Raw genomic sequence first — 24,623 nt, forward strand, 5'->3', positions numbered from 1 at the left:
ATTATTTGTCGTTCGGCCAAAACCCCGCCATAGCATCCATCTCCCTCTATCCTCGCCACTTGTCCCAACGACTCTTTCCTCCTTTTAATTCCTGTCATATCCTCATAACACATTCAACTATTTCTTGTAGATATATTTTTATCGCAACATCCACAATTCCTTCTTCAACTCCCTCCACAATGTCTTCTTCTTTGGATCAATTGAAGGCCACCGGCACTGTATGTTTAGCCTCGCCACTTCATGGTCCCTGATCGGGTGGCGAGAACAGCGGAGAGCTAACTTTGATATCATTTTAGGTCGTCGTGTGCGACTCCGGCGACTTTGCCAGTATGTTACTTGCTCTCTACTGATAATGCAATTGCGACGATACAGAGAGAATGATAGCTGACGTCTCGCAGCCATTGGCAAGTACAAGCCCCAGGATGCCACCACCAACCCTTCCCTCATCCTCGCGGCCTCCAAGAAGCCCGAATACGCCAAGTTGATTGACACCGCTGTCGAGTACGGCAAGCAACACGTACGTTTTCCTACTCGTGACCTGACTTTCGTTCCGGACCGAGCACTTATACATTCTATAGGGCAAGACTGTCGATGAGCAGGTCGATGCTACCATTGACCGTCTCCTCGTTGAGTTCGGCAAGGAGATCCTTCAGATTATCCCCGGAAAGGTTTCCACCGAAGTCGATGCTCGTTTCTCCTTTGACACCAAGGCCTCTGTTGACAAGGCTCTTCACATCATCGAGGTAGGTTTTGCCTATGTCACAGGTTGCATGACATGACATGTTGAACTGACAATTTGAGTAGCTCTACAAGTCCGTTGGTATCTCCAAGGACCGCATTCTCATCAAGATTGCCTCCACCTGGGAAGGTATCCAGGCTGCTCACATCTTGCAGTCCCAGTACGGAATCAACTGCAACTTGACCCTCATGTTCTCCCTTGTCCAGGCTATTGCTGCTGCTGAGGCTGGCGCTTTCCTTATCTCTCCTTTCGTTGGTCGTATCCTTGACTGGTACAAGGCTGCCCACAAGCGCGACTTCGCTCCCGAGGAAGACCCTGGTGTCAAGTCTGTCCAATCCATCTACAACTACTACAAAAAGTACGGCTACAACACCATTGTCATGGGTGCCTCTTTCCGTAACACTGGTGAAATCACTGAGCTTGCTGGCTGTGACTACTTGACCATCTCCGTATGTTCGCCTAGTCCTTGTATCATACGTTCTCCGCTAATTGATATCTAGCCCAACCTCCTCGAGGACCTCCTCAACTCCACCACCCCCGTCCCCAAGAAACTCGACCCCTCCGGTGCTGCTTCCCTCGACATCCCCAAGCGCGCTTACCTCAACGATGAGGCTCTCTTCCGATTCGACTTCAACGAAGAGGCCATGGCCGTCGAGAAGCTCCGTGAGGGTATCTCCAAGTTTGCTGCCGATGCTGTTACCTTGAAGGACCTCCTCAAGGCCAAGATCCAGGCTTAGAAAATGGGAGACGAGAATTGATATAAGAAAGAAACAAAATTTGATGATAATTGATGGACTCTAGATTTCCTTTGTTCTTTTTTTTCGTATGTGTGCGCATTTCATTCTATGCATTTGATCCGCTAGTTAGAATGATCAGAATGTGAATATGATGCTACGACATGGATGATTTTCATTCGTAGGCACCTGTCAGCATACATAAGCATACCCTAACCCTGTAACTAGTTGTGCAGGAAGTGCCGACATATTTAAGCATGAATCGGCAGTCAGTCCGGCCAGGGCCGATGATTAATCCAACCTCGGGCGGGAATCAACGCGTTACACATCGATACCATTGATACCATTGATACCGTGCTATGCAGTCAGGATGACGGCATTCGGCGCAGAATAATGAGGGGCAGCAATCATGTCCGTGTATTGCCAATACGATAATTACACAGCTCCATGCTCCGACAGGACTCTTCTTCACGGCTGGCCTGGTATGAGGATAGGATGTATGAAGGTGAATTCATTTGAAGAGAATAAGTACATCCAAGCAAGTGAACCGATAATACTTCTAGAGTCTTCGATGTAGCTAGTAAACAAAGCGGTTGGTGTCTCCGTAATAAATACCTGAGGAAGGTGGGGGTAGTGTTTCCCCTCAGCGAAGCCGGTCCGAACAACTCCTTCTCTTATTAGGACTTCCTTTCTTCTAACTATTCCTTTCTGTTGATTCTCTCATCAAACTACATCACTATTAACCATCCCTTTTTAATCATCTAAAACACTCAAATCTAGCCAAAATGGTCAAGGCTGGTAAGTCAATCTGCTTCTCTTACAATCCATTGGCTTCGGTTCTTCACCCGCCGTCAAAACAAACACCTTGTCAGGAGCGGATTCGTTCTCCGCCATTGACAGGGCTAGGAGGATGAGCACATTTGAGCACCTTGGAGGAAGTCCATCTCCAGCCCACTTTTTGCCCCTGTCGACCTGCCAATGAACAGAATCTGCTTGATATCCTAGGGTATATATATATACTAACGGTCATCCAGTCGCTGTCCTCCGTGGAGACTCCAACATCAAGGGTACCGTCACCTTTGAACAGGCTGACGAGAACTCCCCTACCACCATCTCATGGAACATCACCGGCCACGACGCCAACGCTGAGCGTGGCATCCACGTTCACCAGTTCGGTGACAACACCAACGGCTGCACATCTGCCGGTCCTCACTGTATGCTTCCGACCTCCTCACTCCTCACTTCTCACTAAAGTGTTGGCATCACCGTACTAATAGAAATTCATAGTCAACCCCTTCGGAAAGACCCACGGTGCTCCCACCGATGACGAACGCCATGTCGGTGACTTGGGTAACTTCAAGACCGATGCTCAGGGCAATGCTGTCGGCTTCGTCGAGGACAAGCTCATCAAGTTGATCGGTGCTGAGAGCGTTCTCGGAGTATGTCCCAATTTTCTATGAGCATCTAGATGTTGTGTATATGTACTAACCGTTAATAGCGTACTATCGTCGTCCACGCCGGTACTGACGACCTCGGCCGTGGTGGCAACGAGGAGTCCAAGAAGACTGGCAACGCTGGTCCTCGTCCTGCTTGCGGTAAGCTGTCTATTCTCAAACAAAGGGGGACTCGACTAACGTGTATAGGTGTCATTGGTATCTCTGCTTAGATGATTAGCCATATGGCTTGAAAATGATAAAAGTAGTCGTCATCTCAACTGCAACGTTATGATGAACATTTAGATAGAGATAATGCAACAATTGTTTCTATCAATTGACTCGAAATCCTTTAAATTGAGTATTAGTTGTAGCAGATTTCAATATCTCGTAGAGCTGCTATGTTTAGGGCCAATTGATTGGTTGTCACTATGTAGCTTGTAAAGGAAGTGTGACACGAGACACGTAAGAAGTCGGTAAGAAGTCAGTAACCAGTCATTTTGTTGCAGATTTTCTGTCGTGTATCATGCTCTCTCTCCTTCGAAGTGACATGAGTATCAGAATATTTTGGATAAATTGTCAGAACATTGCTTTCATGTTATCGCCTTGTAGTGACTCGTGGCATTTCCAAACAAGACTACGTATATTATCTGACAGCTCCACCCCTGGTCAACGGTTCTCCGCATTTCCCAGGCACTAACCACTGTTCCTGTGTTTGTGTGCACACCTCAACAACACACTCCTTTTGACCACCTCATCCTTTTCTTCTTTATCCGTTTCCCTTCAATTTTCTTTCTTTTCTTATTTAGCTTTTGTTTCTTTATTTTCATCATGCCGTTCGAAGCTCGAGTCAAGCAAGTTCTTTCAGGAGATACAATTGTTTTGGGCCATGTCACCAACAAAGGACAGGAGCGCACATTGAGCTTGGCATATGTGTCTGCTCCCCGCCTGAGGAAAGAAGGAGATGAGGTATGAATTTATCTCTTCATTATTCAAATATTCCTTGATACAGCTTCATTTAAGCTGTTCATATTCTCAATTGTGTTGTTGTGACTTGGAATGAGCAAGCTTGTGTCGTGAAAGGTGGCCTTTTGCCACTTCCCCGCCCTTTGTGTTGATGGCTGCCAGAATTGGGCACATTGAAATGATCACACTCATCAAATTGTACTAACTATTACTTTCTCTATCTAGCCCTTTGCTTTCCTCTCCCGTGAATTCCTTCGTGAGCTCCTTGTCGGCAAGGTGGTGCAATTCCAGGTCCTCTACTCTGTCCCCACTGGTCGCGAATATGGCGTTGTCAAACTTCCTGGCACCGAGGCCTCTCTACCAGAACTAGCTGTCCAAGAGGGATGGGCTCGCGTTCGAGAAGAAGCTGGCAAGCGTGGCGATGAATCCGAGGAATCGCTTGCTCTGCTGGGCAACCTGAGAGCGTTAGAGAGTCAAGCCAGAGATCACAAAAAGGGCATTTGGGGCAGTGACCCGCGAGGATCTCTTGAGACTGAATATGCGATCGAAGACGTCAAGTCCTTGGTAGAGGAAAATAAGGGTCGTCAAATGGATGCTGTCGTGGAACGGGTATTCGGTGGTGACAGATTGTTGATTCGCCTATTCCTCGAGCCTACCCGTCACTTACAAACCATCATTGCCGTCGCTGGTATTCGTGCTCCATCCGCTCCTCGTGTCGCTGCAGATGGCACTCAACAACCCGGTGAGCCTCTCGGTGCTGAGGCTCAGCAATTCGTCGAAGCCAGACTTTTACAGCGAAAGGTCCGAGGTCAATTACTTGGTGCTACCCCCCAGGGACAACTTATCGGCACTGTATTACACCCTAACGGCAACATTGCCAAATTTCTTCTAGAGGCAGGTCTAGCTCGTTGCTTTGATCATCACTCTATTTTACTGGGCGCTGAGATGGCCGCTTTCCGTCAAGCTGAGAAGACCGCCAAGGATAAGAAACTCGGACTGTTCACCGGACACGTTGCTACCAAGGGCCCTACTGGTGCGGATAGTGACTACATCGTTGGACGCGTGCTCAATGCCGATACCATCGTTTTGAGAAACAAAGCTGGCGCAGAAAAGAAAGTTAGCCTTAGCAGCATCAGACAACCCAAGCCCTCCGATCCTGCTCAGGCTCCATATGCCGCCGAAGCCAAGGAATATCTGCGTAAAAAGGTCATCGGAAAACATGTCAAGGTCACCATTGACGGCAAAAAGCCAGCTAATGAGGGTTACGAAGAGCGTGAGGTTGCTACAGTTGTGCTGGGCAATACCAACCTTGCTCTCTACTTGGTTGAGGCTGGTTATGCCTCGGTGATTCGTCACCGACATGATGACGAGGATCGATCATCCCAATACGATGCTCTCCTCGCCGCGGAAGAAGCAGCTAAGAGCGAACAAAAGGGAATGTGGTCGACCAAACCTCCCAAGGCCAAGCAATACCAGGACTACTCCGAGAACCTTCAGAAAGCGAAGATGGAAGTTTCGATCTTGCAGAGACAGAAGAGAGTGCCCGCTGTTGTCGACTTTGTGAAGTCAGCATCTCGATTTACGCTTCTTGTGCCACGTGAAAATGCTAAGTTGACATTTGTCCTTTCTGGAATTCGGGCCCCCAAGTCTGCGCGCGGTCCTGATGATGCGGCTGAGCCATTTGGAAATGAGGCTCACGAGTTCGCTAACAAGAGGGTTTTGCAACGAGATGTTGAGATTGACGTTGAGAATATTGACAAAGTTGGTGGTTTCATTGGTGTCATGTACGTCAACAGGGAGAACTTCGCCAAGCTCCTGGTTGAGGAAGGTCTCGCTACTGTTCACGCCTACTCAGCCGAACAATCTGGTCACGGCCCGGAGTTGTTTGCTGCGGAGAAGAAGGCAAAGGAGGCCAGAAAGGGAGTTTGGCACGACTGGGATCCTAGCAAGGATGTGGAAGACGAGGAGGAAGTCGTGGCTGGTAACGGAGCGGCAGACGGTAATGGAGAGACCGTCACCGAGCGTCGCAAGGATTACCGCGATGTCATTGTCACTCACATCGACCCAGCCACTGCAAAGTTGAAGCTGCAACAGATTGGAGGCGGTACCTCAGCCTTGACAGAGCTCATGAACTCGTTCCGCTCATTCCACTTGAGCAAGACCAACGATACACCACTTCCCGGTCCTCCCAAGGCAGGCGACTTCGTTGCTGCGCGCTTCTCAGAAGATAACGAGTGGTACCGCGCTAAGATCCGACGAAACGACCGAGAGAAGAAGACAGCTGAGGTATTGTACGTCGACTATGGTAACTCCGAGGTCATCCCATGGTCTCGCTTGCGACCACTTTCACAGCAATTCTCAGTACAGAAGCTAAAGGCCCAAGCGGTGGACGCCACATTGTCTCTGCTCCAGTTCCCAGTCTCTGCCGAGTATCTCGCAGATGCCGTGCAATTCATTGGCGAGCAGACCTTTGACCGCGAACTCGTGGCTAATGTCGATTATGTATCTCCCGAAGGCACACTATTCGTCACTCTCTTGGACCCAAAACAATCGCAGAATTTGGAACAGAGCATCAACGCGGAGGTTCTTCGCGAAGGTCTCGCCATGGTGCCCCGCAAGCTCAAGGCGTGGGAACGGGCATCTGCTGATACTTTGGCTCATTATAAGAAGGTGGAGGAGGAAGCCAAGCAGAATCGACGCGGCATGTGGGAGTATGGCGATCTGACGGAGGACTAGACTAAATCCCCTGAGGGGTTCTTGGTTTGAGAGGGGCGTCTCCATTTGATATTGAAAAAGTGGTAGTATTCTGAGCCAGCTGTACATATTGAAATGACGACAGCGATTTTTGACCTAGCAAACTAAGCTACATCCTCTCTCCCAAGCTAAAGAGCCATGAATCAAAGTTGGCTGTTTATACTACTGTAGTAAGCAACTATGACCGGAAGAAGCAGAAAAGAAGTGCCGAACCCCACTTAGTGATTGACATTGATTGTCAGTGATATGCACAGAGGAACCACTTGGAAGGAACCAACCGCCCATGAGTTAGTTAGTTAGCTAGTTAACTGCTCTTCCCCAACTCTATGATTAGCACACTACAGAGTATGTCGTATTGGGCCCAAACGCAGCGCCTAAGGGGAGTAATTAGTGGCAAGCTTAATGGTCATTGGCCGACAGTGGTGTGGTCCGTGTTGAAATGAACTACCTACTTTGTACGGACGGAGATTGAATCAGAATCAGATATCCGAGCAGCCCGGGTGGGTCGCTTCCCCGACGATGAGTATCTTGCCTCATAGTAATTCCAGCTTCTTTTTTCCCATTCTCTTTTATCTTTATTTTCCGAAGTGTCGCCCCTTCTCATAGCCTTTGCCACTTCATTCCTCTCTGTTTATTTCACCCCTGGTATAGCAAAAAGGATCAGAATACTTCCAAACATCAGCTGAACCAGGACGAACCGCCAAGAGTCGGTGAACAAGAAAATGCGTTTCTTCTCCCGCAAACACCAGCAACCTGAAGCCGACAACAACCACAATGACGAACTACCTCCCACCGAGACCAAAGGCGACTTGAACAAGATCGCCGCCGAAAATGATCTCGCTGCTTCGGCCAACCAAGCCGCAGGCACGGCCTGGTTGGCGGGCCATTTGAATCATTTGACGCCCGAGCAGGAACAAAAACTGCTTGAGTTCAAGGCGCTGGTTGAAGAGAAGGGTTATTATAAGCCTAAGAAGGAGGGGACAGACGTTCCTAGTCATAGCGATGCTACTTTGCTGTTCGTATTTTGCCTCTTTTGCTTGCTGCCTGTTCTCACTCGTGTAGGCGGTTTTTGCGCGCGCGCAAGTTCGATGTCCAAGGCGCCTATAAGCAGTTTTCAGAGACGGAAGATTGGCGCAAGGAGAATAATATTGATTCCTTATACGAGAATATCCGACTAGAGTCCTATGAGCGGACACGACAGATGGTATGTTGTTTCTGGCACCAGATCGATTTCCCCCAACTAAACGACGCCGCAGTACCCCCAATGGACCGGTCGTCGAGACCGCCGCGGTATCCCCGTCTATCTCTTCGAAGTCAAACACCTCACCAACAAGAACGTATCCCAATTCTCGCAAGAAGTCAGCGAACAAGGTGCTTCTGAAACACACAAGGACTCCGCCATCCCCGCGCGTCTTCTCTGCCTCTTCTCGCTGTACGAGAACCTGCTCCAATTTGTGCATCCATTGTGCTCTGCTCTTGCGCGACCAAACCCGGAAACCCCGATTGTCTCGTCAAATAACATCGTTGATATCAGTGGTGTGAGCTTGATGCAGTTTTGGAATTTGAGGAGTCACATGCAAGATGCTAGTGTGTTGTCTACAGCCCACTATCCCGAGACTCTGGATCGTATTTTTGTGCGTCCCCCTTGAAAATCTCAAGTTTGGCCAAAAAAGCTAACAGGGACTTAGATCATCGGAGCCCCCTCCTTCTTCCCAACAGTTTGGAACTGGATAAAACGCTGGTTTGATCCCGTCACTGTCTCAAAAATCTTCATCCTCTCCTCGGCCGAAGTCAAATCCACCCTCGAGACATTCATGGAGCCATCATCCATCCCCTCGCAATACGGCGGAACCCTCGATTTCAAATGGGGCGATTTGCCAAACATGGATGACGCTGCGCGCACATTAGCGGGAGGATTGGAATCTCCGCCTACCACTAAAGGTGGGAAACCTGTGTTCTTGAAGGGGCCCGTAAGGTTTTTCAATGATCATATTGAGGTTTTGGGCTCGGATCAGGGGAAGCCTAGACGGGACAGCATTCGTGTTCCACCGACGACCGCCACTACAACAGAGGAACCCGCGGCAGCAGCGCAAGTCTCAGACGAGAAAGTAGAGCAGGTAGAACCTGCAGCGGCCCCAGTTGAGACTACAGCTCCTGCTGCTTAGGGTGGGCTCATAACCCATATTTATCGTCGATCTTTTTCGGACTTCGGCCGATGGTAATAATTCTCGGGTTGGCTTTTTAAAGATTAATGGTGGCCGTACACGTACATCAATATATTCATGCATCTATATACATATGTTTGGTACATGAGCTTTCTTTCTTGAGTTTCAATCGTTATAGACATATTTCTGCCTGTTGGTTTCGATTGAATTGTTCAATACATATATTATTTAATTTTACATACTCAGGCTAAAGTATGTATATCTCTTGTAAAATCAACGACAAAGTTGAAAAGTCTATCTTCATCTGGAAGGATTGAGATATATGCGTATAGATACATTGCACAATATGAAGACGATGCCGATCCAAAGCAAACCAACCGGGCCATATAAACCAGAATAACCGTAGCGCCAGCAGGGGGGTATTGTATGAGGGAAATGGAATAATTGACATAGAGAATGTGAAAGTGAAACACCATGCTATGCAGTCGTATCGAAAATGCCGGGGATTAGAAAAAAATGGGGAAAGGCAAATGCTGATGCTGTGTTCGCTGCGACACGTGGCAATGGAAAATTCAGTCTTCAATCGTCCTGCCCATCCTCATCCTCGTCCTCATCGTCATCATCAAGAAATTCCATATCGTCGTCTTCGTCATCATCGCCACCAATATCGGATGAATCGCTACCACCAAAGGGATCCTCGTCGACATCACTATCAGCCCAAAAATCCATATCATCCTTCGCGGCATCATCCTTTTCAGCATTGGGTTTGGAAATTGTCGACTCAAACGTAGGCATGATGAAACCCTCAGGTATATCTGCCTTGGACATTTCGACATCCCGACGCACTTGCGCCCGATACCCTTGTGGGTCATTGCGGAGTTGTACGCCCGCATCAACGTTGGCGGGAGATGAGCATTCGGCGTCGTCCAGAAGGGAAAGGATCGATATCAGGACGGATTCGACGCGTTGGGCCGGGGACCAGCGCTCTGCCGCGAGTTCGCCGGACTGTTCGTCGTCGCCGGGTGTGTGGAGGATCGAGATACAGAGGTTGCCGTTGGAATAGATGTTGGGGTGCCAGATTGGGCGGTTGAAGCGGAATTCTACAGGAAAAAGTCAGTCTATTGCTTCAAGAATGTTGGATGACTAATTCTCTCAGGTTTGAACTCACTTGGAGGCGAATATGGGTAATTCTTGGGAAACTCCATAACAGCCTTGAAGTAGCCGTTATAATACAGAGAATCGGGATTTAGCACGATGAGGGCGACATTCCAGCGAAAGATGTCTTCATTATTCAACTGATTTCATCGAGTTAGTCATGCGGTGTAGCCATCCAGGATGACAAGTCATACCTCAATATGAACCCATTTCTCTTTTGAAAGAGCCTTGAACTCGTTCATCAAAATGCGCTCCGCCATGACTTCGCTTGCAAGACAAAAGGACACAAAATGATCGCGAGCAAAACGTAGATGGGTTGTTAAAGATTGAAGATGGAAGCAGGGAAGATGACGAGCGAAGCCGGGTCGATCGACAGCGTGGCGGGAGCTGGAGTTAGGGTCTCGGCATAAAAGGTGGAGTCTGATTCCACCAGTCTTGCAGTGTCTTCTGTGCCAGAGAAGATGAATAGAAGAGCGAGACAAAAACAAGACAAGATATAAGTCGTCTCTAGGACAAATCAAGCCAAAAAGAAACTGTCGCTAAAAGCCAGGGAAGGAAGCACGATGAGAGCAAAATGGGGGATGTGAACGGAAGAAGAGGCAAAGAATTGAAGGAATTGCGGGAAGGCGATACGATAAGAAGGGCCTCCGCTTGATAGGACCGCCGAGCCTAGGACTATTCGGGGCTAGTGCCTGCGATACTCAAGTCACGCGTATTTGTCTTGAGATTTTGATGCATCACGAGTTCGCAAGTGACATACAATACTATCATATCTGAGAATGAGACACTTGCTGGCTGACTTATTGTGTCATGCGTTGGGAAATACGTGTACCAGCCAATGCTTCTTTTTCTCAGCTATAAATCTTTCTATACTCCAGTACAAATTGAATTATTCGAGGCGAATACAAATTTTGCTGTATTCCTAATATCATATGCTCGTATGCTCGGACTATGCCTATCACCATGGGTCAGTTGAAGAGGCTATTTGCAATCCTGGCTTCCCTATTGCTTCACCGCATCTCGAGCCTACTATGTATACTAACGTACGTAGTAGTCTCATGTGGGGTGGTAATATCAATACAGTACGGAGCGCTGCATAATAACCGCCCTGCATAAGATAAGCAAATCGCGTGTAACCTAATTAGCACTCCAGCAAACTTGGTGGTTCCTGGGCTATCTGCAACTACCATCAAAACGGGGTTCAGACCTAGTGTTTGTTCATTCGAATAGTTATTAGTTGTCCTGTTCCAATTTCTCTTACGAAAGCTGTTCAACTGATACTAGCCAGCGCTCAATTGAGCATTATGATTGACTACGTAAAATCTCATTGACATGCAGGTCCGACCCTAACCCTACAAGCAGTTCCTATCTCAGAGCCCCGCCGCCCCACGTCATGAAAAGCTTGCAGCCAACCAGAGTTTCCCCGCTGTAACAAGCCGCCCCGCTGCTCTGGTGGTGTTAGTCATGCCAATACACAATACGGAGTACTCCGTGCTACTGGTAGCTGTACACGTTACAGCGTAGTTACTTACTGCGAATCTCGTAATATTAGTGCTATCTTGTTAGTTATTACAGAGTAGGTAGTTAGTTAGTTAATTGAGAGAGTATGACTGGCTTGTTTCGATACGAGCTCAATTTTCCCAAGATGGAAGGTGCTACACTGCTGGACCGGACCGTTCACAGTCCAGTAAATGATTAGCTAACCCATTTTGTACTCCGACTGCTTTTATTCGTGCTTTTACAGAGACGATTTACACTTACCAAAGAGCTCGTTAAGAGCCTGCCGTATTCCTAGGCTCCAGAGTCGCAGACTGAACGCCACGCCCGCTCCGCTTTGCCATTAGCTTAACCTCTCTTAGGCTTAGCCCGGGAGCTTAGAGGCGCACGTTCGCTACTCCCTTCCGCGTGCTCTCAGCCTCTCAGTGGTCCAACTTTACTAGTTGGATACCGTTATGTCTTCTTTCTGTTTTTTCTTTTTCCTCTGGATATCTCCCCAGATCGCTTCAATACAGCGAGTATCCCTACCCTACACTCGCCAAATATTTCTTTCTTTCTTTCCCCCCCCATTGGGCTCTCCCTCGAACACGTTCCTGGTGATCCCTTGCTCTGGCCCGAGCGTCACCTAGGAAGCCATTACGTCGTTGGCGCTGGAATGCTGCTTTGCGATCAAGGTTTACGACATTGAAACCATCACATTATTCGTAGCAAGCCGACAAGTCTCATTCCTACACATCCCATTTCAGGAAGAGTCGTGAAACTACATACGACAAATGAAGAATTGAAGGACAACTCGCTGGCTTTGGAATTTTGCCGAGGTTTCATCATCCTCGTACTTCTTTTTCGCCTCTTCCAACAACCTCTTTTCCGCTTAGACATGGACCTACAATGCCATGGTCCCATTTGGGTCGTTGACGATCTAACTCATTGCTTCCAACGCAAGTATGTGAAGCCAAACTCCTCTCTCATTCAATTTTGCGCCTGCTAATGGATTTTTTTCCCTCTCGCTCTAGCTACCTCCAAACTCTCTTACCCCTCGTTTTCTGCGGTATCTCGCTCCTGCTAATCATCTTTCATAATACCTACCCTCAACTAGCACAATGGTATCGCTCTGGATATAGGTCTTTGACGAACGGAAATGTAAACCCCGATAGTATCGACGACGAGGACCATGAAGATGTGGACGACCTCATTCTGCACAAGTCCGCCAGTCGCATCTCCCATGGCGACTTCGAAGTCAACTACCCTCGAGGACAACTGCTTCTAGTGACTTTGGAGCTTGCTGGATTGCTGGTGGAAATAGCTGTTTGCATTACCGTCTTGGTCACCCAATCCTGGGGCCACAAGGGTACAATCGCTGCCATAGCTAAACTGGTATCCTGGTCATATATCTTCGTCCTCGCCGCTGTGCGATTCATTCTCTCCGCGCTGGACAAACAGATAAAAACCCAGCTCTGGAACCATACAGCTTCCCTATATGGCATTCAATGGTTGTTGATTGTTTTCGTCTTCCGCTCCGAGATCATTCATCCCCATTCGCAACGTGCTCTTATCTTGTCGTCAATCGAGTTTGCCGTCTGTACGCTCTTGGTCATACTTGCAACTACAACCAGAAGAGGAAACAAGAGTGTGTTGCTTCAACGAGAAGATGGTCTAGAGCCCCCCCATCAACCATACGCCAGTCTCTTGTCTCTCATGTCTTTCGCATGGATTGATCCTCTAATTTGGAAAGGCTATCGCCAAACATTGGAGCTAGATGATGTGTGGAACTTGACTGTATCCCGACATGCTGGTACAATTCTAAACGATTTCCGCCATAAATATAGAAGCTACAAATTGATTTGGCGACTGCTACGGTATTTTGATCGGGATCTCTTTGTTCAAGCTGCTTGGACCGTATTCTCGAATCTCTTCACTTTCATCCCGACTTTGCTCCTCAAAGCTATTCTCGAACATGTTGAGGATCCGCGATCTAGCCCACCGAACGCCGCGTGGCTTTTTGCTATCTTGCTGTTTGTTTCCGGTGCTATTCAAGGTATCGCTGACGGCCAGGCTCTTTGGATTGGCCGAAACAACGTTGGTCTCAAGTTGCGTGCAATTATAATCGGTGAAATCTATTCCAAGGCATTAAGACGCAAAGCCGGTGCATCCACTGATGCTGGGGAGGAGCAGGAGGACTCTAAGGATAAGAAGAAATCCGACGACAAAAAGGAAGATGGCTCTGCACCTATGACTAGGATTGGTACTATTATCAACCTGATGGCTATTGATTCTTTCAAAGTCAGTGAAGTCTGCGCTTATTTACACTTTTTGTGGGCAAGTGTACCTGTACAGGTGATCATCGCCGTTGTCCTTCTATATCGTGTCCTTGGTTTCAGTTCTTTTGCTGGTATCGTTCTTATGGTCCTCATCTTGCCTGTGAACGTTTATATCGCTCGCAGTTTCCGTCGTATCCAAAACGAAATCCTTGCCAAGACAGATGCCCGTATCCATACAACCAATGAAGTATTGCAGAACATTCGCATCATCAAATACTTTGCCTGGGAACGACGATATAACGAAATTGTGAATGAAAAGAGAAAGGCAGAGCTCCGGGCTTTACGCTACAGATATGTCGTATGGTCTTTTGCTGCTACTGTCTGGTACGGCACTCCGATTTTGATCACTTTCACCTCCTTTTTCCTATATACAGTCGTGGAAAAGAAACGACTTGCGCCATCTGTTGCTTTCCCAGCTTTGTCGATGTTCTCTCTCCTTCGAGTACCGTTGGATCAACTAGCGGATATGATTGCCCACGTTCAAGAAGCCAAGGTATCCATCGATCGTGTCGAGGCTTTTTTGAATGAGGATGAAACGGACAAATACATACAGGTTCTTGGCGACACAGACGAATCAGGCGAGTCTAAAATTGCGCTTGAAAACGCCACATTAACATGGGGCGGCAATTCTGGCACGCAAGATCTCACAGATGCTTTCCGATTGCTTGATATCGATATCTCATTCAAGATTGGCCGGTTAAATGTCATAGCCGGTCCTACTGGTTCAGGAAAAACGTCACTTCTCATGGCTCTGCTGGGTGAAATGAAACTCTTGGATGGCAAAGTATATCTTCCGGGAGTAACAACTGATCGTGCCGAGCTTCCAGTCGATCCGGAAACATTGCTCACCGACAGCGTCGCATACTGTGCTCAAGAAGCCTGGCTCGTAAACGCTACAATTAAAGAAAATATTTTGTTCGCGTCACCTTTTGATCAACAACGCTATGATGCTGTTATCAAGGCTTGTGCCCTTGAGCGCGATTTGCAGATACTGGAAGCAGGCGATCAAACGTTAGTAGGTGAGAAAGGCATCAGTCTTTCAGGTGGACAGAAGCAACGAATCTCCCTCGCACGTGCGGTGTACAGTCGAGCTCGACATCTCTTGCTTGATGATTGCCTCAGCGCCGTTGACTCACATACCGCAAAACATATCTTTCGGGAGGCCTTTACAGGTCCTCTCATGGCACACCGTACCTGTATTCTTGTCACACACAATGTTGCGCTTGCTGCCCCACAAGCACACTATATTGTCGTTATGGATAATGGCAAGGTCTCCAGCCAAGGATCTCCAGATGAGGTTGCAGCCTCCGGTGCTTTGGGAGAGGATCTGATGAAGTCACGGCCAGAATCGAGACCAGGCTCCAAAGGGCCATCTCGTACCGCGTCTGATTTGGAAGAACAAATCGAGCAAGCAAATGGGGACAGCAACGGCAACGCAAATGGATCGTCTAAACCTGTTCCCGACGGCAAGGCTCCAAGGGCCGAAGGCTTGGCTTCCACTCTCACAGAGTCAAAAGCTACTGGTAGCGTCAAGTGGTCAACCATACAGATGTACCTCGCCTCGATGGGTCCTTGGTACTACTGGATTGCCGGTGGCGGCGTTTTCGTTGCACAACAACTTGGTAATGTCGCAACCAATGTATGGATTCGACAGTGGGCAAATGCCTACAACGTGGAGCAAGCTGGGACAACAGATGTGAGCAGTTATGTGTTAATGTCTAATCTCAAAATCCCGTCTTTTGTAACCGGTAGTGTCTCACGTTCAAATGTCTGGAACGGGGTTCAGGCAAGTAGCGTGCGAGCTGATACTGCTGATAATGGAGTCAACGTCGCGTACTTCCTGGGTGTATACGCGTTGCTTGGATTTATCTACGTGTTGATCTCAATGCTCAGAGAATTGGTGCTCTTCTGGGGTTCGCTGCATGCTTCTTGGAAGTTGCATGAGAAACTGTTGAAGGCTGTGCTTCATGCCAAATTCAAGTTCTTCGACTCGACACCTTTGGGCCAACTGATGAACAGGTTTTCCAAAGACGTTGAAGCTATTGATCAAGACGTGGCTCCGATAGCAATTGGTATGCTTCATAGTCTAGCATCAGTGCTCATGATTGTCATTCTCATTTCGATTATCACTCCTGGTTTCTTAATTGCAGCCGTTATCATCACCCTCCTTTTCACTGCGGTTGGCGCGATTTACTTAAACGCGTCTCGTGACTTGAAACGGTTGGAATCCGTACAACGCAGTCCCTTATACCAGCAATTTGGCGAGACCTTGACAGGAATCGTTAGTATTCGAGCATATGGCGATGCCCAACGTTTCATGATTGACAACCATCGTCGTATTGACTCATATAACCGGCCACATATCTACTTGTGGGCCGCCAACCGATGGTTGGCTTTCCGCGTAGATATGATTGGTGCACTTGTTGCATTCCTCTCTGCTGCGTTTGTTTTGACAAATATTGGCCGCATCGACGCTGGAGCTGCTGGTCTCTCCATGACCTACGCTGTCACCTTCACAGAGAATGTTCTCTGGTTGGTACGTTTGTATGCGGAATCTCAACAGAGTATGAATTCTGTTGAACGTATCCGCGAGTACTTGGAGGTAGAACAAGAGGCGGATCAAGTGATCGAAGAACGTCGACCACCATCTGGTTGGCCTATGAAGGGAGCTGTCGAGTTCGTTGACTACTCCACTCGATACCGTCCAGATCTCGATTGTGTGCTAAAGGAGGTGTCTTTCACCGTTAGTGCTGGTGAAAAGGTTGGTATTGTGGGACGTACAGGCGCTGGAAAGAGTTCTCTTGCTCTTGCACTTTTCCGTGGTCTAGAAGCAGTCAATGGCAAGATTAGTATTGACGGTATCGATATCAGCACCATAGGGCTGCAAGATTTACGTGAAAATATCACAATCGTGCCTCAGGATCCTACTCTATTTACGGGTACGATTCGTAGCAACTTGGATCCGTTCGGTCTGTTCAGCGACGAGCAGATCTTTGTTGCATTACGCCGTGTCCATCTTATTACAGACACAGCTTCAGGGACTGCGACACCGGCAACTCCCGCTGCACTTGAGCAATCCGTGGATGACGTGTCAGCAGCTCCAGAAAACAAAAACATTTTCCGAAACCTCGACTCACCAGTTGCCGAGTCCGGCTCAAACTTATCGCAGGGTCAGCGTCAGCTCTTGTGCCTTGCGCGAGCACTCCTCAAGAGTCCTCGCGTTCTCATGATGGACGAAGCCACAGCATCAATCGATTACGCAACAGATTCCAAGATTCAAGAAACACTCCGTGAACTCAAGGAAAGCACAATTATCACCATCGCCCATCGTCTCCAAACAATCATCGACTACGATAAAGTCCTAGTCCTCGACCACGGCCGCGTCGTCGAATTCGACCATCCGTGGACGCTAATCAATAAAGACGATGGCAGTTTTAGAAGCATGTGCGAAAACAGTGGAAATATGGATGTATTACTGGTGGGAGCAAAAGGTGCATGGGAGAGCAAAAGGCTTGTTGAGACGGATTGATTAATTTCCTTTGCTATACGCCAAAACTTTGCACATAGATCTAGAAAGTATGTATGATTTTCTGCAATTTGGGAACGGTTGTGATCTGTAAATATACCATCGTCTACTACAAAATACTTATTTGTGATCTTCTTTCTCGAAGACTGAGCTATATGTGCTCAGTGTTGTGATGGTAATTACATTTGAAAATATTGGAGGTTTTTTGATTGTTTCAATAGTATTTATCATTAGAGGCCTATTTGCTTGTTTGAATATTCATTCTCGGATATCATTTCAAGATACCCGTAGCTACCAAGTGTAAGCCTTTTCAGGGGTTCTCATTTAGCGACAATCTTCTATCAGCGAAAGTATTATGAGATCAATCTAACAGGTCAAGTAAACTCATCTCACTATGGCTGACAGTCAACTTCTTCAATCCTTCTGATGGATCATAGGAATCTACCCAGCGTCTTCGACAAGGGGTATTGTTGATGATGTTGCTGCTCGCATCTCTCTCTGCTTCCAACACAGCTCCTGTAGCAGAGGCTCCGGTGGTAATACCAACTTCGAAATCTCCCAACTCATCGTCTGCAAACAAATTCGCTTCCGCCTCAGCGTCAAGTCGCGCGAGCATATCCTGCGCGCTTTCAGCTTGCATGGTTGCTGCCAGTTGACGATCGTGGTCTTTGACACTGCCTTTCACGAATTGCTGATATGCTGCACGGCGTACCTTTTCCGTGTAGGCCACTGTGAGTTTTGTTCCCTGATTTGTTTGTTTATGGGTAGTAGTTGGTGGTGGTATGGATCTATGCCCAGGGAAATTTGGGTTCATTGCTCGATGCCCGCAAACGAAGCACATACAAGTCTCCGCTGAACATATATTCCCACATGTATGCCCGCACGAAAGCGACCTTCCACAAGCAGTTTGGCATTGGATGTTAGAATGGTCGAAATTGTGACATCGTAATGTACAAACATGCCCACAGTTGAGAATCTGCGTGCATGGCATGCTACAGCCTCCTGTCAGCTCGGCCATTTCTTCAGGCAACTCCACAAACTCTTGATTGCCATGCTTTTCGCAAACCAATGGAATGTAGCGTGCAATAGTAGTAGTTTCCGCATCCGCTTCACTCATAATGCTGACCACTTTCATCCATAGATGGCTTTCACCAGCTAGGTGCTCAGCATTACCAAACATGTAAAATCCACGGCGCGCTCGAGACAATGCAACACAGACTCGATTTTCAACTTTGAGAAACCCGATTCCGTTTCGCTCACTGCTTCGTACTAAAGACAACAATACAATCTCGTTTTCTTCTCCCTGATACGAATCAACTGTGCACACTTTAAGATGCCTGCCCTGCAGGTGTTTGTTGCTTTTCAAAAGTTTAAGGATTTTCTTCCTCTGGCCGTTGTAGAATGTGAGCACAGTTATATGGCTGGAATCAACTCCAGCCAAAACCAGATAGACGAAGAAAGTTGCAATCATAAGCGCTTCGTTTTGATTGTATTTTGAAAGCAAACTATCCGAGTTTTCCATCCAGCAATGGCTAAAGAAAAACGACCTAAGATCTCCCATGCCTGGAACTTTGGCGAGGTTGTTAACCGTCTCATGATCTTGAATGTTGTCATAGATAGGTGTGAGCAAACGTCGAATTGCTGGGACCATACGACGCTGCAGAGTCAAGGTCCTGAAGTCGATACCATTTTTGACTAGTCGTTCGAACATTGACACATTAAGGTAGTAAGGCACATCTTCCAATTCTCTAATAGAGCAGCTTCCTTGAAGCTGTTTATGGTCGCCGACAAGAATCAAATGTTCAAGTGACTCGACACACGCCGCAGTTATTGGAGCTTCGATGGTCTCGGCTGCTTCCTCAATCATGATGATCCTTGGTTTTAAGGCTGACAGCAGAGCACGGTATTTACTCAGTCCGGTAGTGGTCATTCCTATCAGCTTGGCATCCTTCAGCACCACATAATCGTGCTCCCATTTGCCAATCTGTCGATCTGTAGTCGTAGCATTATATTTCAGAAAATTCTCTCTGAATACAGAAACTAGATTGGTTTTGGCACGTTGCCTGAGCGTATTGTAAACGCTGCCTCTTCTGCCAGGGAGTATCTGCCACAGATCCTCGATGTCTGTTTCGCTTTCTTCACCCTCATCTGAATCTCCTAGTCCAATAAATGGTTCTCGCAAAGGCAAAAAGAGTCCTTTAAGAGCTTCCAGCTCGTCATCCAAGCAGTCATGCTCTTGACCAAGTTCTATTAGCTGCTCGTACTCAAGATCCGCTTCATCCTGTTCTTGCTTGAAGCTATCATCATCGTAGCTAACACGATGATTGGAAAAAGCGTCTCCAAGCCAGATGCTCATTGGCTCAGTACTGGATCCTGTCCACTGGTTGGCCCCATCACAGAGCAGTTCATATTGTTTGTCTGTTATAACACCGTGCTGAAGAAAGAATGTAGCTGGAAGTGGTTCGTGTAATTCCTCGCCAGAGAACGGACATAGTAGCTCCGCCATCGTCTCCCTTAGAGTATCAAGCTTCTGCCGTACGTAGGGTAGAATGCTTCCATGCAGACGTGGTACTGATGTTCCCTTACTCACTTCGAATAAAGTTCGCCTTTTCACATTTTCATCAAGACTCCTGCCTCCAAGGCGGATGTAATCTGGTACAAAATCCGAAATGTGATTCAGTAACTGATCAAGAGCATGGTTGGTGTGGGCGGTTACGATAACTGGCGGGTCTTTTGGCCTCCAATTTGACATGAACACTCGTAATGCAGACACTGATACATGAGTCTTGCCTGTGCCCGGGGGGCCTTGTATTATTGCCAGTCTTTTCGTCAAGATCTGATGTAGTGCTTCCCATTGAGATTCATCAAGGTTATTCTGCGGCTCCGAAGGCCAGTCAGAAAGAATGTCAATGTACTCGTTGGTGAATAATTTCACTTGCGAGTTCTCTTCAACATAAGCAGGATAGCCAATTTCGGGTTTTAGGTCGCATATGTGTTCTGAGAATGGGAAGCTAGTTTCTATTAGCAGCCGGCTTTTTCTACCTAGTATTCCACAGACTCACACTTCGTTATTCATCACTTGTAAGGTCTTCATCGTGTGGCGATTTGCCTCCAAGTACCCGGACCTAGGTTGCACCATTATCCACTCCTCCTGAGGATCGAAAGGGGCATTGCTTGGGTCTGCAAAGAAAATATCAATTTGGCGAGGTCGACCCTTTAGCTGTTCAAGCGGTCGTGCCGCTACGGCCGCAACGAGACATCGAGTTTGAAAGCAGTCCTCTGATGGAGACAGTGCCACCATGGATCCTGTAATCAAGCGGCTGGAGTACTCCCACACGATATTTTTTCCTGCACGGGTAGTAGAGAAAGATATCTTGGTCGCGACACCTTTTGGAGAGAGCGTTACTCCAGTAATATAGACCTGACATGCCTCTATTTAGTCAAAACAAGGTAGAATGTACCAGTTGTATCCTTGCATACCTTTTCGTAAATGCAGACCTCTTGAGTATCGGTCATAGTAGGCTCATCTCGGACCAGAGCCACTGCATCTCGCAGTAAAGCTACTGAGTCCTCTCTTAGAAGTTCGTAATGAGTGCTCAGGTATGCGTTTGGTGAGTCCCATGGTTCGTTGATCTCGTTCGTGGGAAGATCAATCATGTTTTCCTCCAGATCGATAGCACCTGTTTGGCCCATAATCTCTTGTGCTGTGGGTATTTCTGGATAGGAAAGCCAACTTTCTTTGTTGTCCAGCTTCAGCGTTTTCTGGACATACTTTCGAATGTCTGGATTCGCTTTATGGACGGTTTCTGGTCTGGTGGGAGAGACACTAAATGAACCTCGGCGTGGGCGACCCTTGGGTCCTTTTGGTACACGTATGTGCCCCATGATGAGGAGATAATATGACAGACAGAGAATAAACGACAGCTAAGAACTTAAGAGATGGAGAGAGTTGATGACAACCCGTCCCAGAAGTTGCAGAAGAAATTCAGTTCGGTAGATTGTACATCATCTTTTGAGCGAGGAATTAGAAGCTCCTTGATGAGAGCAGTGATGCTAAAGTAAGGACTTGATGAGTGGTAAAGAGGTAATCCAGAGGATAAATATTGTTAAGAACTGGAGAAATAATCTTGGGTTGAGGATGTGCGGGTCAGACAGAAGTCTGATGCAAACAAACATGAATGACCTGCAGGGCAAACGAGGAAGGCACAAAGAAGGAAGGAGCAAACACCGTCGACAGCTTTGGCTTCCGACACCTCTCTTTCTTCTCTCTATCTACATCGACTGCTTCATTGCGGCCATCTCCTTTCAGCGAGAACTTACTTCTATGGGGCAACAATGGTGGGCGCAATGCTGCTTTGTCTATAGATGATGATGCCGACTGGGATACCGTTCATTCTCCCCCATACTTACTCCACCGCAAGATCTTCTTGGCCACTACTAGCCACAGGGTGTTAGAAAACAAGATACTGTCGATGTAGACAAACTCTCTACGTACTCATCGCGGAAAGTCACATTAAGGTTCAGTGTGCCCCTCGGCGACGTTAGGGTTACGAGGAGGATATTCCGTTTCTGCAGGTGACAAATCCCAATCCACTAAGTGCATCCTTCATATGACTCACCGCATTCTCACTGGCATCAAACCAATTCGGATATTTGTAAGTTAGAAGACAGACTAGGTGGTGCTACTGGCTCGTGCTATTTCTTGACTGGCAGCAAAAGAAAGTGATAACTTAAGCCTATCTAGTGCTTCACGGCAAGTTAATTATATTACAAATCTAGATTGTGTATTGGTTAGCAAATTCAGTGGTTCTTCAAAATAACCAGATATGCGCATCTCTTAAGAAGTCTGGGACCAAATGGCGAGTTATGATGCTTGAGGTTGGCCTTAGAAGGAGCTTATTGAAGACTCCAGAGTCTTGACGGCCTAGATGTTTTTGCCTGAGGCACCAATGCGGAGGTCCCGCGACTGCCCAAGTTTGCGAAATGAATTGTCTCTCGAATCAATATACAATCCTAAACCTCCACGAAGAAATCGATATCCATGAACTGGAACCGCATACAGAACTACTAATACATGCTCTCGATTAATTGGAAGAACTGTCTCCGAACTCTGCCGCTTACAATTCTGTCGCGATCTTTCTCCGGCCCTTGGGCAAGAGCTCTAAGCCGCCAAAAAATCGTCTCAACCACCAAGGCACTTGTCACTTGCGGAAACCCGACCTACCAAGGCTAAACCGTTGGCGCGGGAGCGCGGGGTTATATATAACTAGCTGAATATGCCTTCACTCGCAGATGATGACGATGATCGCGATATTATAGGTAAAATCGCTAATGGACTGGTCGCATTGGCAAGTCGCTAATCGAACAAATGATCTATAGGTTCGCAAGATGGTAGTTCCGATAACGAAGATGAACAAATGAGAGATGTCGATGACAACGAAGGCGAAGCCGAGAACGACAATGACAACGACAATGATGCCGATCAAGATCTCGACCAAGAAGCGGATGCGGAGAGCCCTTCAAACAATAGCCAGACGTCCGATGGGCCCGGAAACGATGCACAACAGGAAGATCAAAATGTGCCGATGGACTCCCTCCATGCCTACCGTCCCACTGTCCGGCCGGAGTGTCTGACGGCGACAACCTATGATATAGTCCCGACGACCGCTGCGCCGCAAAGTACGTCCATCAATGCCGTGACATCAACAGGGGATATGCGCTGGGTTTTCAGTGGTGGTAGTGATGGATATATACGAAAATATAACTGGGTGGATTCGATAAATGGAAAATTAATGCTGACCGTTGCTCAACGGCATCCTTTTGTCGACAGCGTGGTCAAGGCCGGTGTTTTGATGAATTACTGGGAGAATATGGACGGGAATGTCTTGTCTCCAGTTTACTCGCTTGCAGCTCAGAATGAAGGCTTATGGTTATTATCCGGTCTAGAATCTGGGAATATTCGTCTTCAGACAGTCCGTCATGAGGAAGGGAGAGAAATTGCCCTTCTCAAAAGCCACACATCTGCCGTTTCGGTGCTCAAGCTCGCTCCAGATGAGCGCAGCCTCCTGTCCGGAAGCTGGGATAAGCGGGTTCTAGATTGGGACTTGAACACAGGCCAGGTCAAAACCGCGTTCGGAATCAGTTCCGGACAGATTTCTGCGATAGAAATCAGACCTGATTCTGCGCTACCTGTTCCCCAGGATACTAAAGAGGCGCAATATGAGAAATCTTTCTTGTCAAATAATCATTTACTTCCTTCCGCTATGGCCAATGGTACAGCGGGCCACGGTGATGCCATCCATGATGGCGATGCTCCAGCAGCATCTCCGACAGACTCTCTCTTTGGTGGCGCAGACTCCCTTTTCGGTGATGGTGATAATAATATGGCAGACGGTGGAGAAGGATCAGGCGATGCGGGTAACGTGGGCGAAAACGCATTGTTTGGAGGTTCGCTTGACATGGACATTCGACCTTCCGAAGAAGTGAAGCAGGAACCAGAAAATACCATACAGCCCAATGGCACAGATCCTTGGGCAGCCCCAGTTGCTGAATCGAATGGTGTTCAAAATGTAGCCTCCCCCAAGGCTGAAGAAACGCGGAGTAATGAGCCGATGGAACAAAAAGCTGAACCTGCAGTCAATGGATTACCACATGCGGAGTCGTTGGAAAGTATGGCGAATGCTGAAGATACACAAATGTCCGAAGGCGCCCCTCAGATTACATCCGACACAACATTCCTTGCATCTTCCATGGACGGCACGATACGAATATGGGACAAGCGACAACCTGACCCCGTTGCGCGCATTACACCTAGAAATGTGCCGCCCTGGTGTATGAATGCGTGCTGGTCCCCTGACGGAAACTACATATATGCAGGCCGCCGAAACGGCACAGTTGAAGAATATAGCTTACACAAAGGGCTAAGAGAGCCGGAACGAGTCTTCAAACTACCGCAAGTAGGCGGTGCAGTGACTGCACTAAAGGCTATGCCCAATGGGCGACATCTACTCTGGCAAGTTGCAATATGCCGTCAACGGCCAAGGATTATGCTAATCGATACCAGTGCCTCACACGATATTCTTCGACTATATGACCTAAAGGGTCAACCACATAAACACTCTCCCGTTCCATTCCTCGTTATTCCAGGTCACCGAACAGGTGTAATATCACAGTTGTATATCGATTCGGCTTGTCGATACTTGATATCTGCTAGCGGTAACCGTGGTTGGGAGGGCAATTCCACTGAAGTCCTGCTAGGTTATGAGATCAACGTGTAAAACCATTGTTTCAGTTTTTGTTTGCTTCGAGGCGTCTCTCGGTGTAGGGCTGATATGCC

General features: G+C 47.6%; 8 protein-coding genes across 8 annotated transcripts; 6 read left to right on the forward strand and 2 right to left on the reverse strand.

The window, feature by feature from the left end:
* Window positions 1-179: 179 nt before the first annotated feature.
* Window positions 180-1,476, forward strand: EYB26_003984 (uncharacterized protein; the record flags this gene model as incomplete). Its single annotated transcript, XM_054263278.1, has 6 exons — window positions 180-218; window positions 297-327; window positions 399-517; window positions 579-743; window positions 805-1,188; window positions 1,240-1,476. The coding sequence occupies 6 exons, from the start codon at window positions 180-182 to the stop codon at window positions 1,474-1,476; spliced, it is 975 nt and encodes a 324-aa protein (XP_054119253.1).
* Window positions 1,477-2,258: 782 nt separating this feature from the next.
* EYB26_003985 (uncharacterized protein) lies at window positions 2,259-3,139 on the forward strand (the record flags this gene model as incomplete). Its single annotated transcript, XM_054263279.1, has 5 exons — window positions 2,259-2,271; window positions 2,508-2,687; window positions 2,761-2,912; window positions 2,972-3,068; window positions 3,117-3,139. The coding sequence occupies 5 exons, from the start codon at window positions 2,259-2,261 to the stop codon at window positions 3,137-3,139; spliced, it is 465 nt and encodes a 154-aa protein (XP_054119254.1).
* A 598-nt stretch (window positions 3,140-3,737) lies between these two features.
* EYB26_003986 (uncharacterized protein) lies at window positions 3,738-6,608 on the forward strand (the record flags this gene model as incomplete). Its single annotated transcript, XM_054263280.1, has 2 exons — window positions 3,738-3,875; window positions 4,098-6,608. 2 exons carry the CDS (start codon window positions 3,738-3,740, stop codon window positions 6,606-6,608), a joined length of 2,649 nt encoding a protein of 882 aa, XP_054119255.1.
* Window positions 6,609-7,348: 740 nt separating this feature from the next.
* Window positions 7,349-8,791, forward strand: EYB26_003987 (uncharacterized protein; the record flags this gene model as incomplete). The annotated part of the gene is made up of 4 exons (XM_054263281.1): window positions 7,349-7,641; window positions 7,689-7,830; window positions 7,883-8,260; window positions 8,315-8,791. 4 exons carry the CDS (start codon window positions 7,349-7,351, stop codon window positions 8,789-8,791), a joined length of 1,290 nt encoding a protein of 429 aa, XP_054119256.1.
* A 579-nt stretch (window positions 8,792-9,370) lies between these two features.
* EYB26_003988 (uncharacterized protein) lies at window positions 9,371-10,206 on the reverse strand (the record flags this gene model as incomplete). Its single annotated transcript, XM_054263282.1, has 3 exons — window positions 9,371-9,891; window positions 9,960-10,086; window positions 10,141-10,206. The coding sequence occupies 3 exons, from the start codon at window positions 10,204-10,206 to the stop codon at window positions 9,371-9,373; spliced, it is 714 nt and encodes a 237-aa protein (XP_054119257.1).
* A 2,114-nt stretch (window positions 10,207-12,320) lies between these two features.
* On the forward strand, window positions 12,321-17,290 carry EYB26_003989 (uncharacterized protein; the record flags this gene model as incomplete). The annotated part of the gene is made up of 2 exons (XM_054263283.1): window positions 12,321-12,385; window positions 12,457-17,290. 2 exons carry the CDS (start codon window positions 12,321-12,323, stop codon window positions 17,288-17,290), a joined length of 4,899 nt encoding a protein of 1,632 aa, XP_054119258.1.
* A 358-nt stretch (window positions 17,291-17,648) lies between these two features.
* Window positions 17,649-21,172, reverse strand: EYB26_003990 (uncharacterized protein; the record flags this gene model as incomplete). The annotated part of the gene is made up of 5 exons (XM_054263284.1): window positions 17,649-18,075; window positions 18,131-18,180; window positions 18,246-20,298; window positions 20,350-20,708; window positions 20,768-21,172. The coding sequence occupies 5 exons, from the start codon at window positions 21,170-21,172 to the stop codon at window positions 17,649-17,651; spliced, it is 3,294 nt and encodes a 1,097-aa protein (XP_054119259.1).
* Window positions 21,173-22,563: 1,391 nt separating this feature from the next.
* EYB26_003991 (uncharacterized protein) lies at window positions 22,564-24,564 on the forward strand (the record flags this gene model as incomplete). The annotated part of the gene is made up of 2 exons (XM_054263285.1): window positions 22,564-22,606; window positions 22,667-24,564. 2 exons carry the CDS (start codon window positions 22,564-22,566, stop codon window positions 24,562-24,564), a joined length of 1,941 nt encoding a protein of 646 aa, XP_054119260.1.
* Between the last annotated feature and the right edge of the window lie 59 nt (window positions 24,565-24,623).

This window comes from Talaromyces marneffei, chromosome 3 (assembly GCF_009556855.1).
Source record: "Talaromyces marneffei chromosome 3, complete sequence".
Taxonomy (NCBI): domain Eukaryota; kingdom Fungi; phylum Ascomycota; class Eurotiomycetes; order Eurotiales; family Trichocomaceae; genus Talaromyces; species Talaromyces marneffei.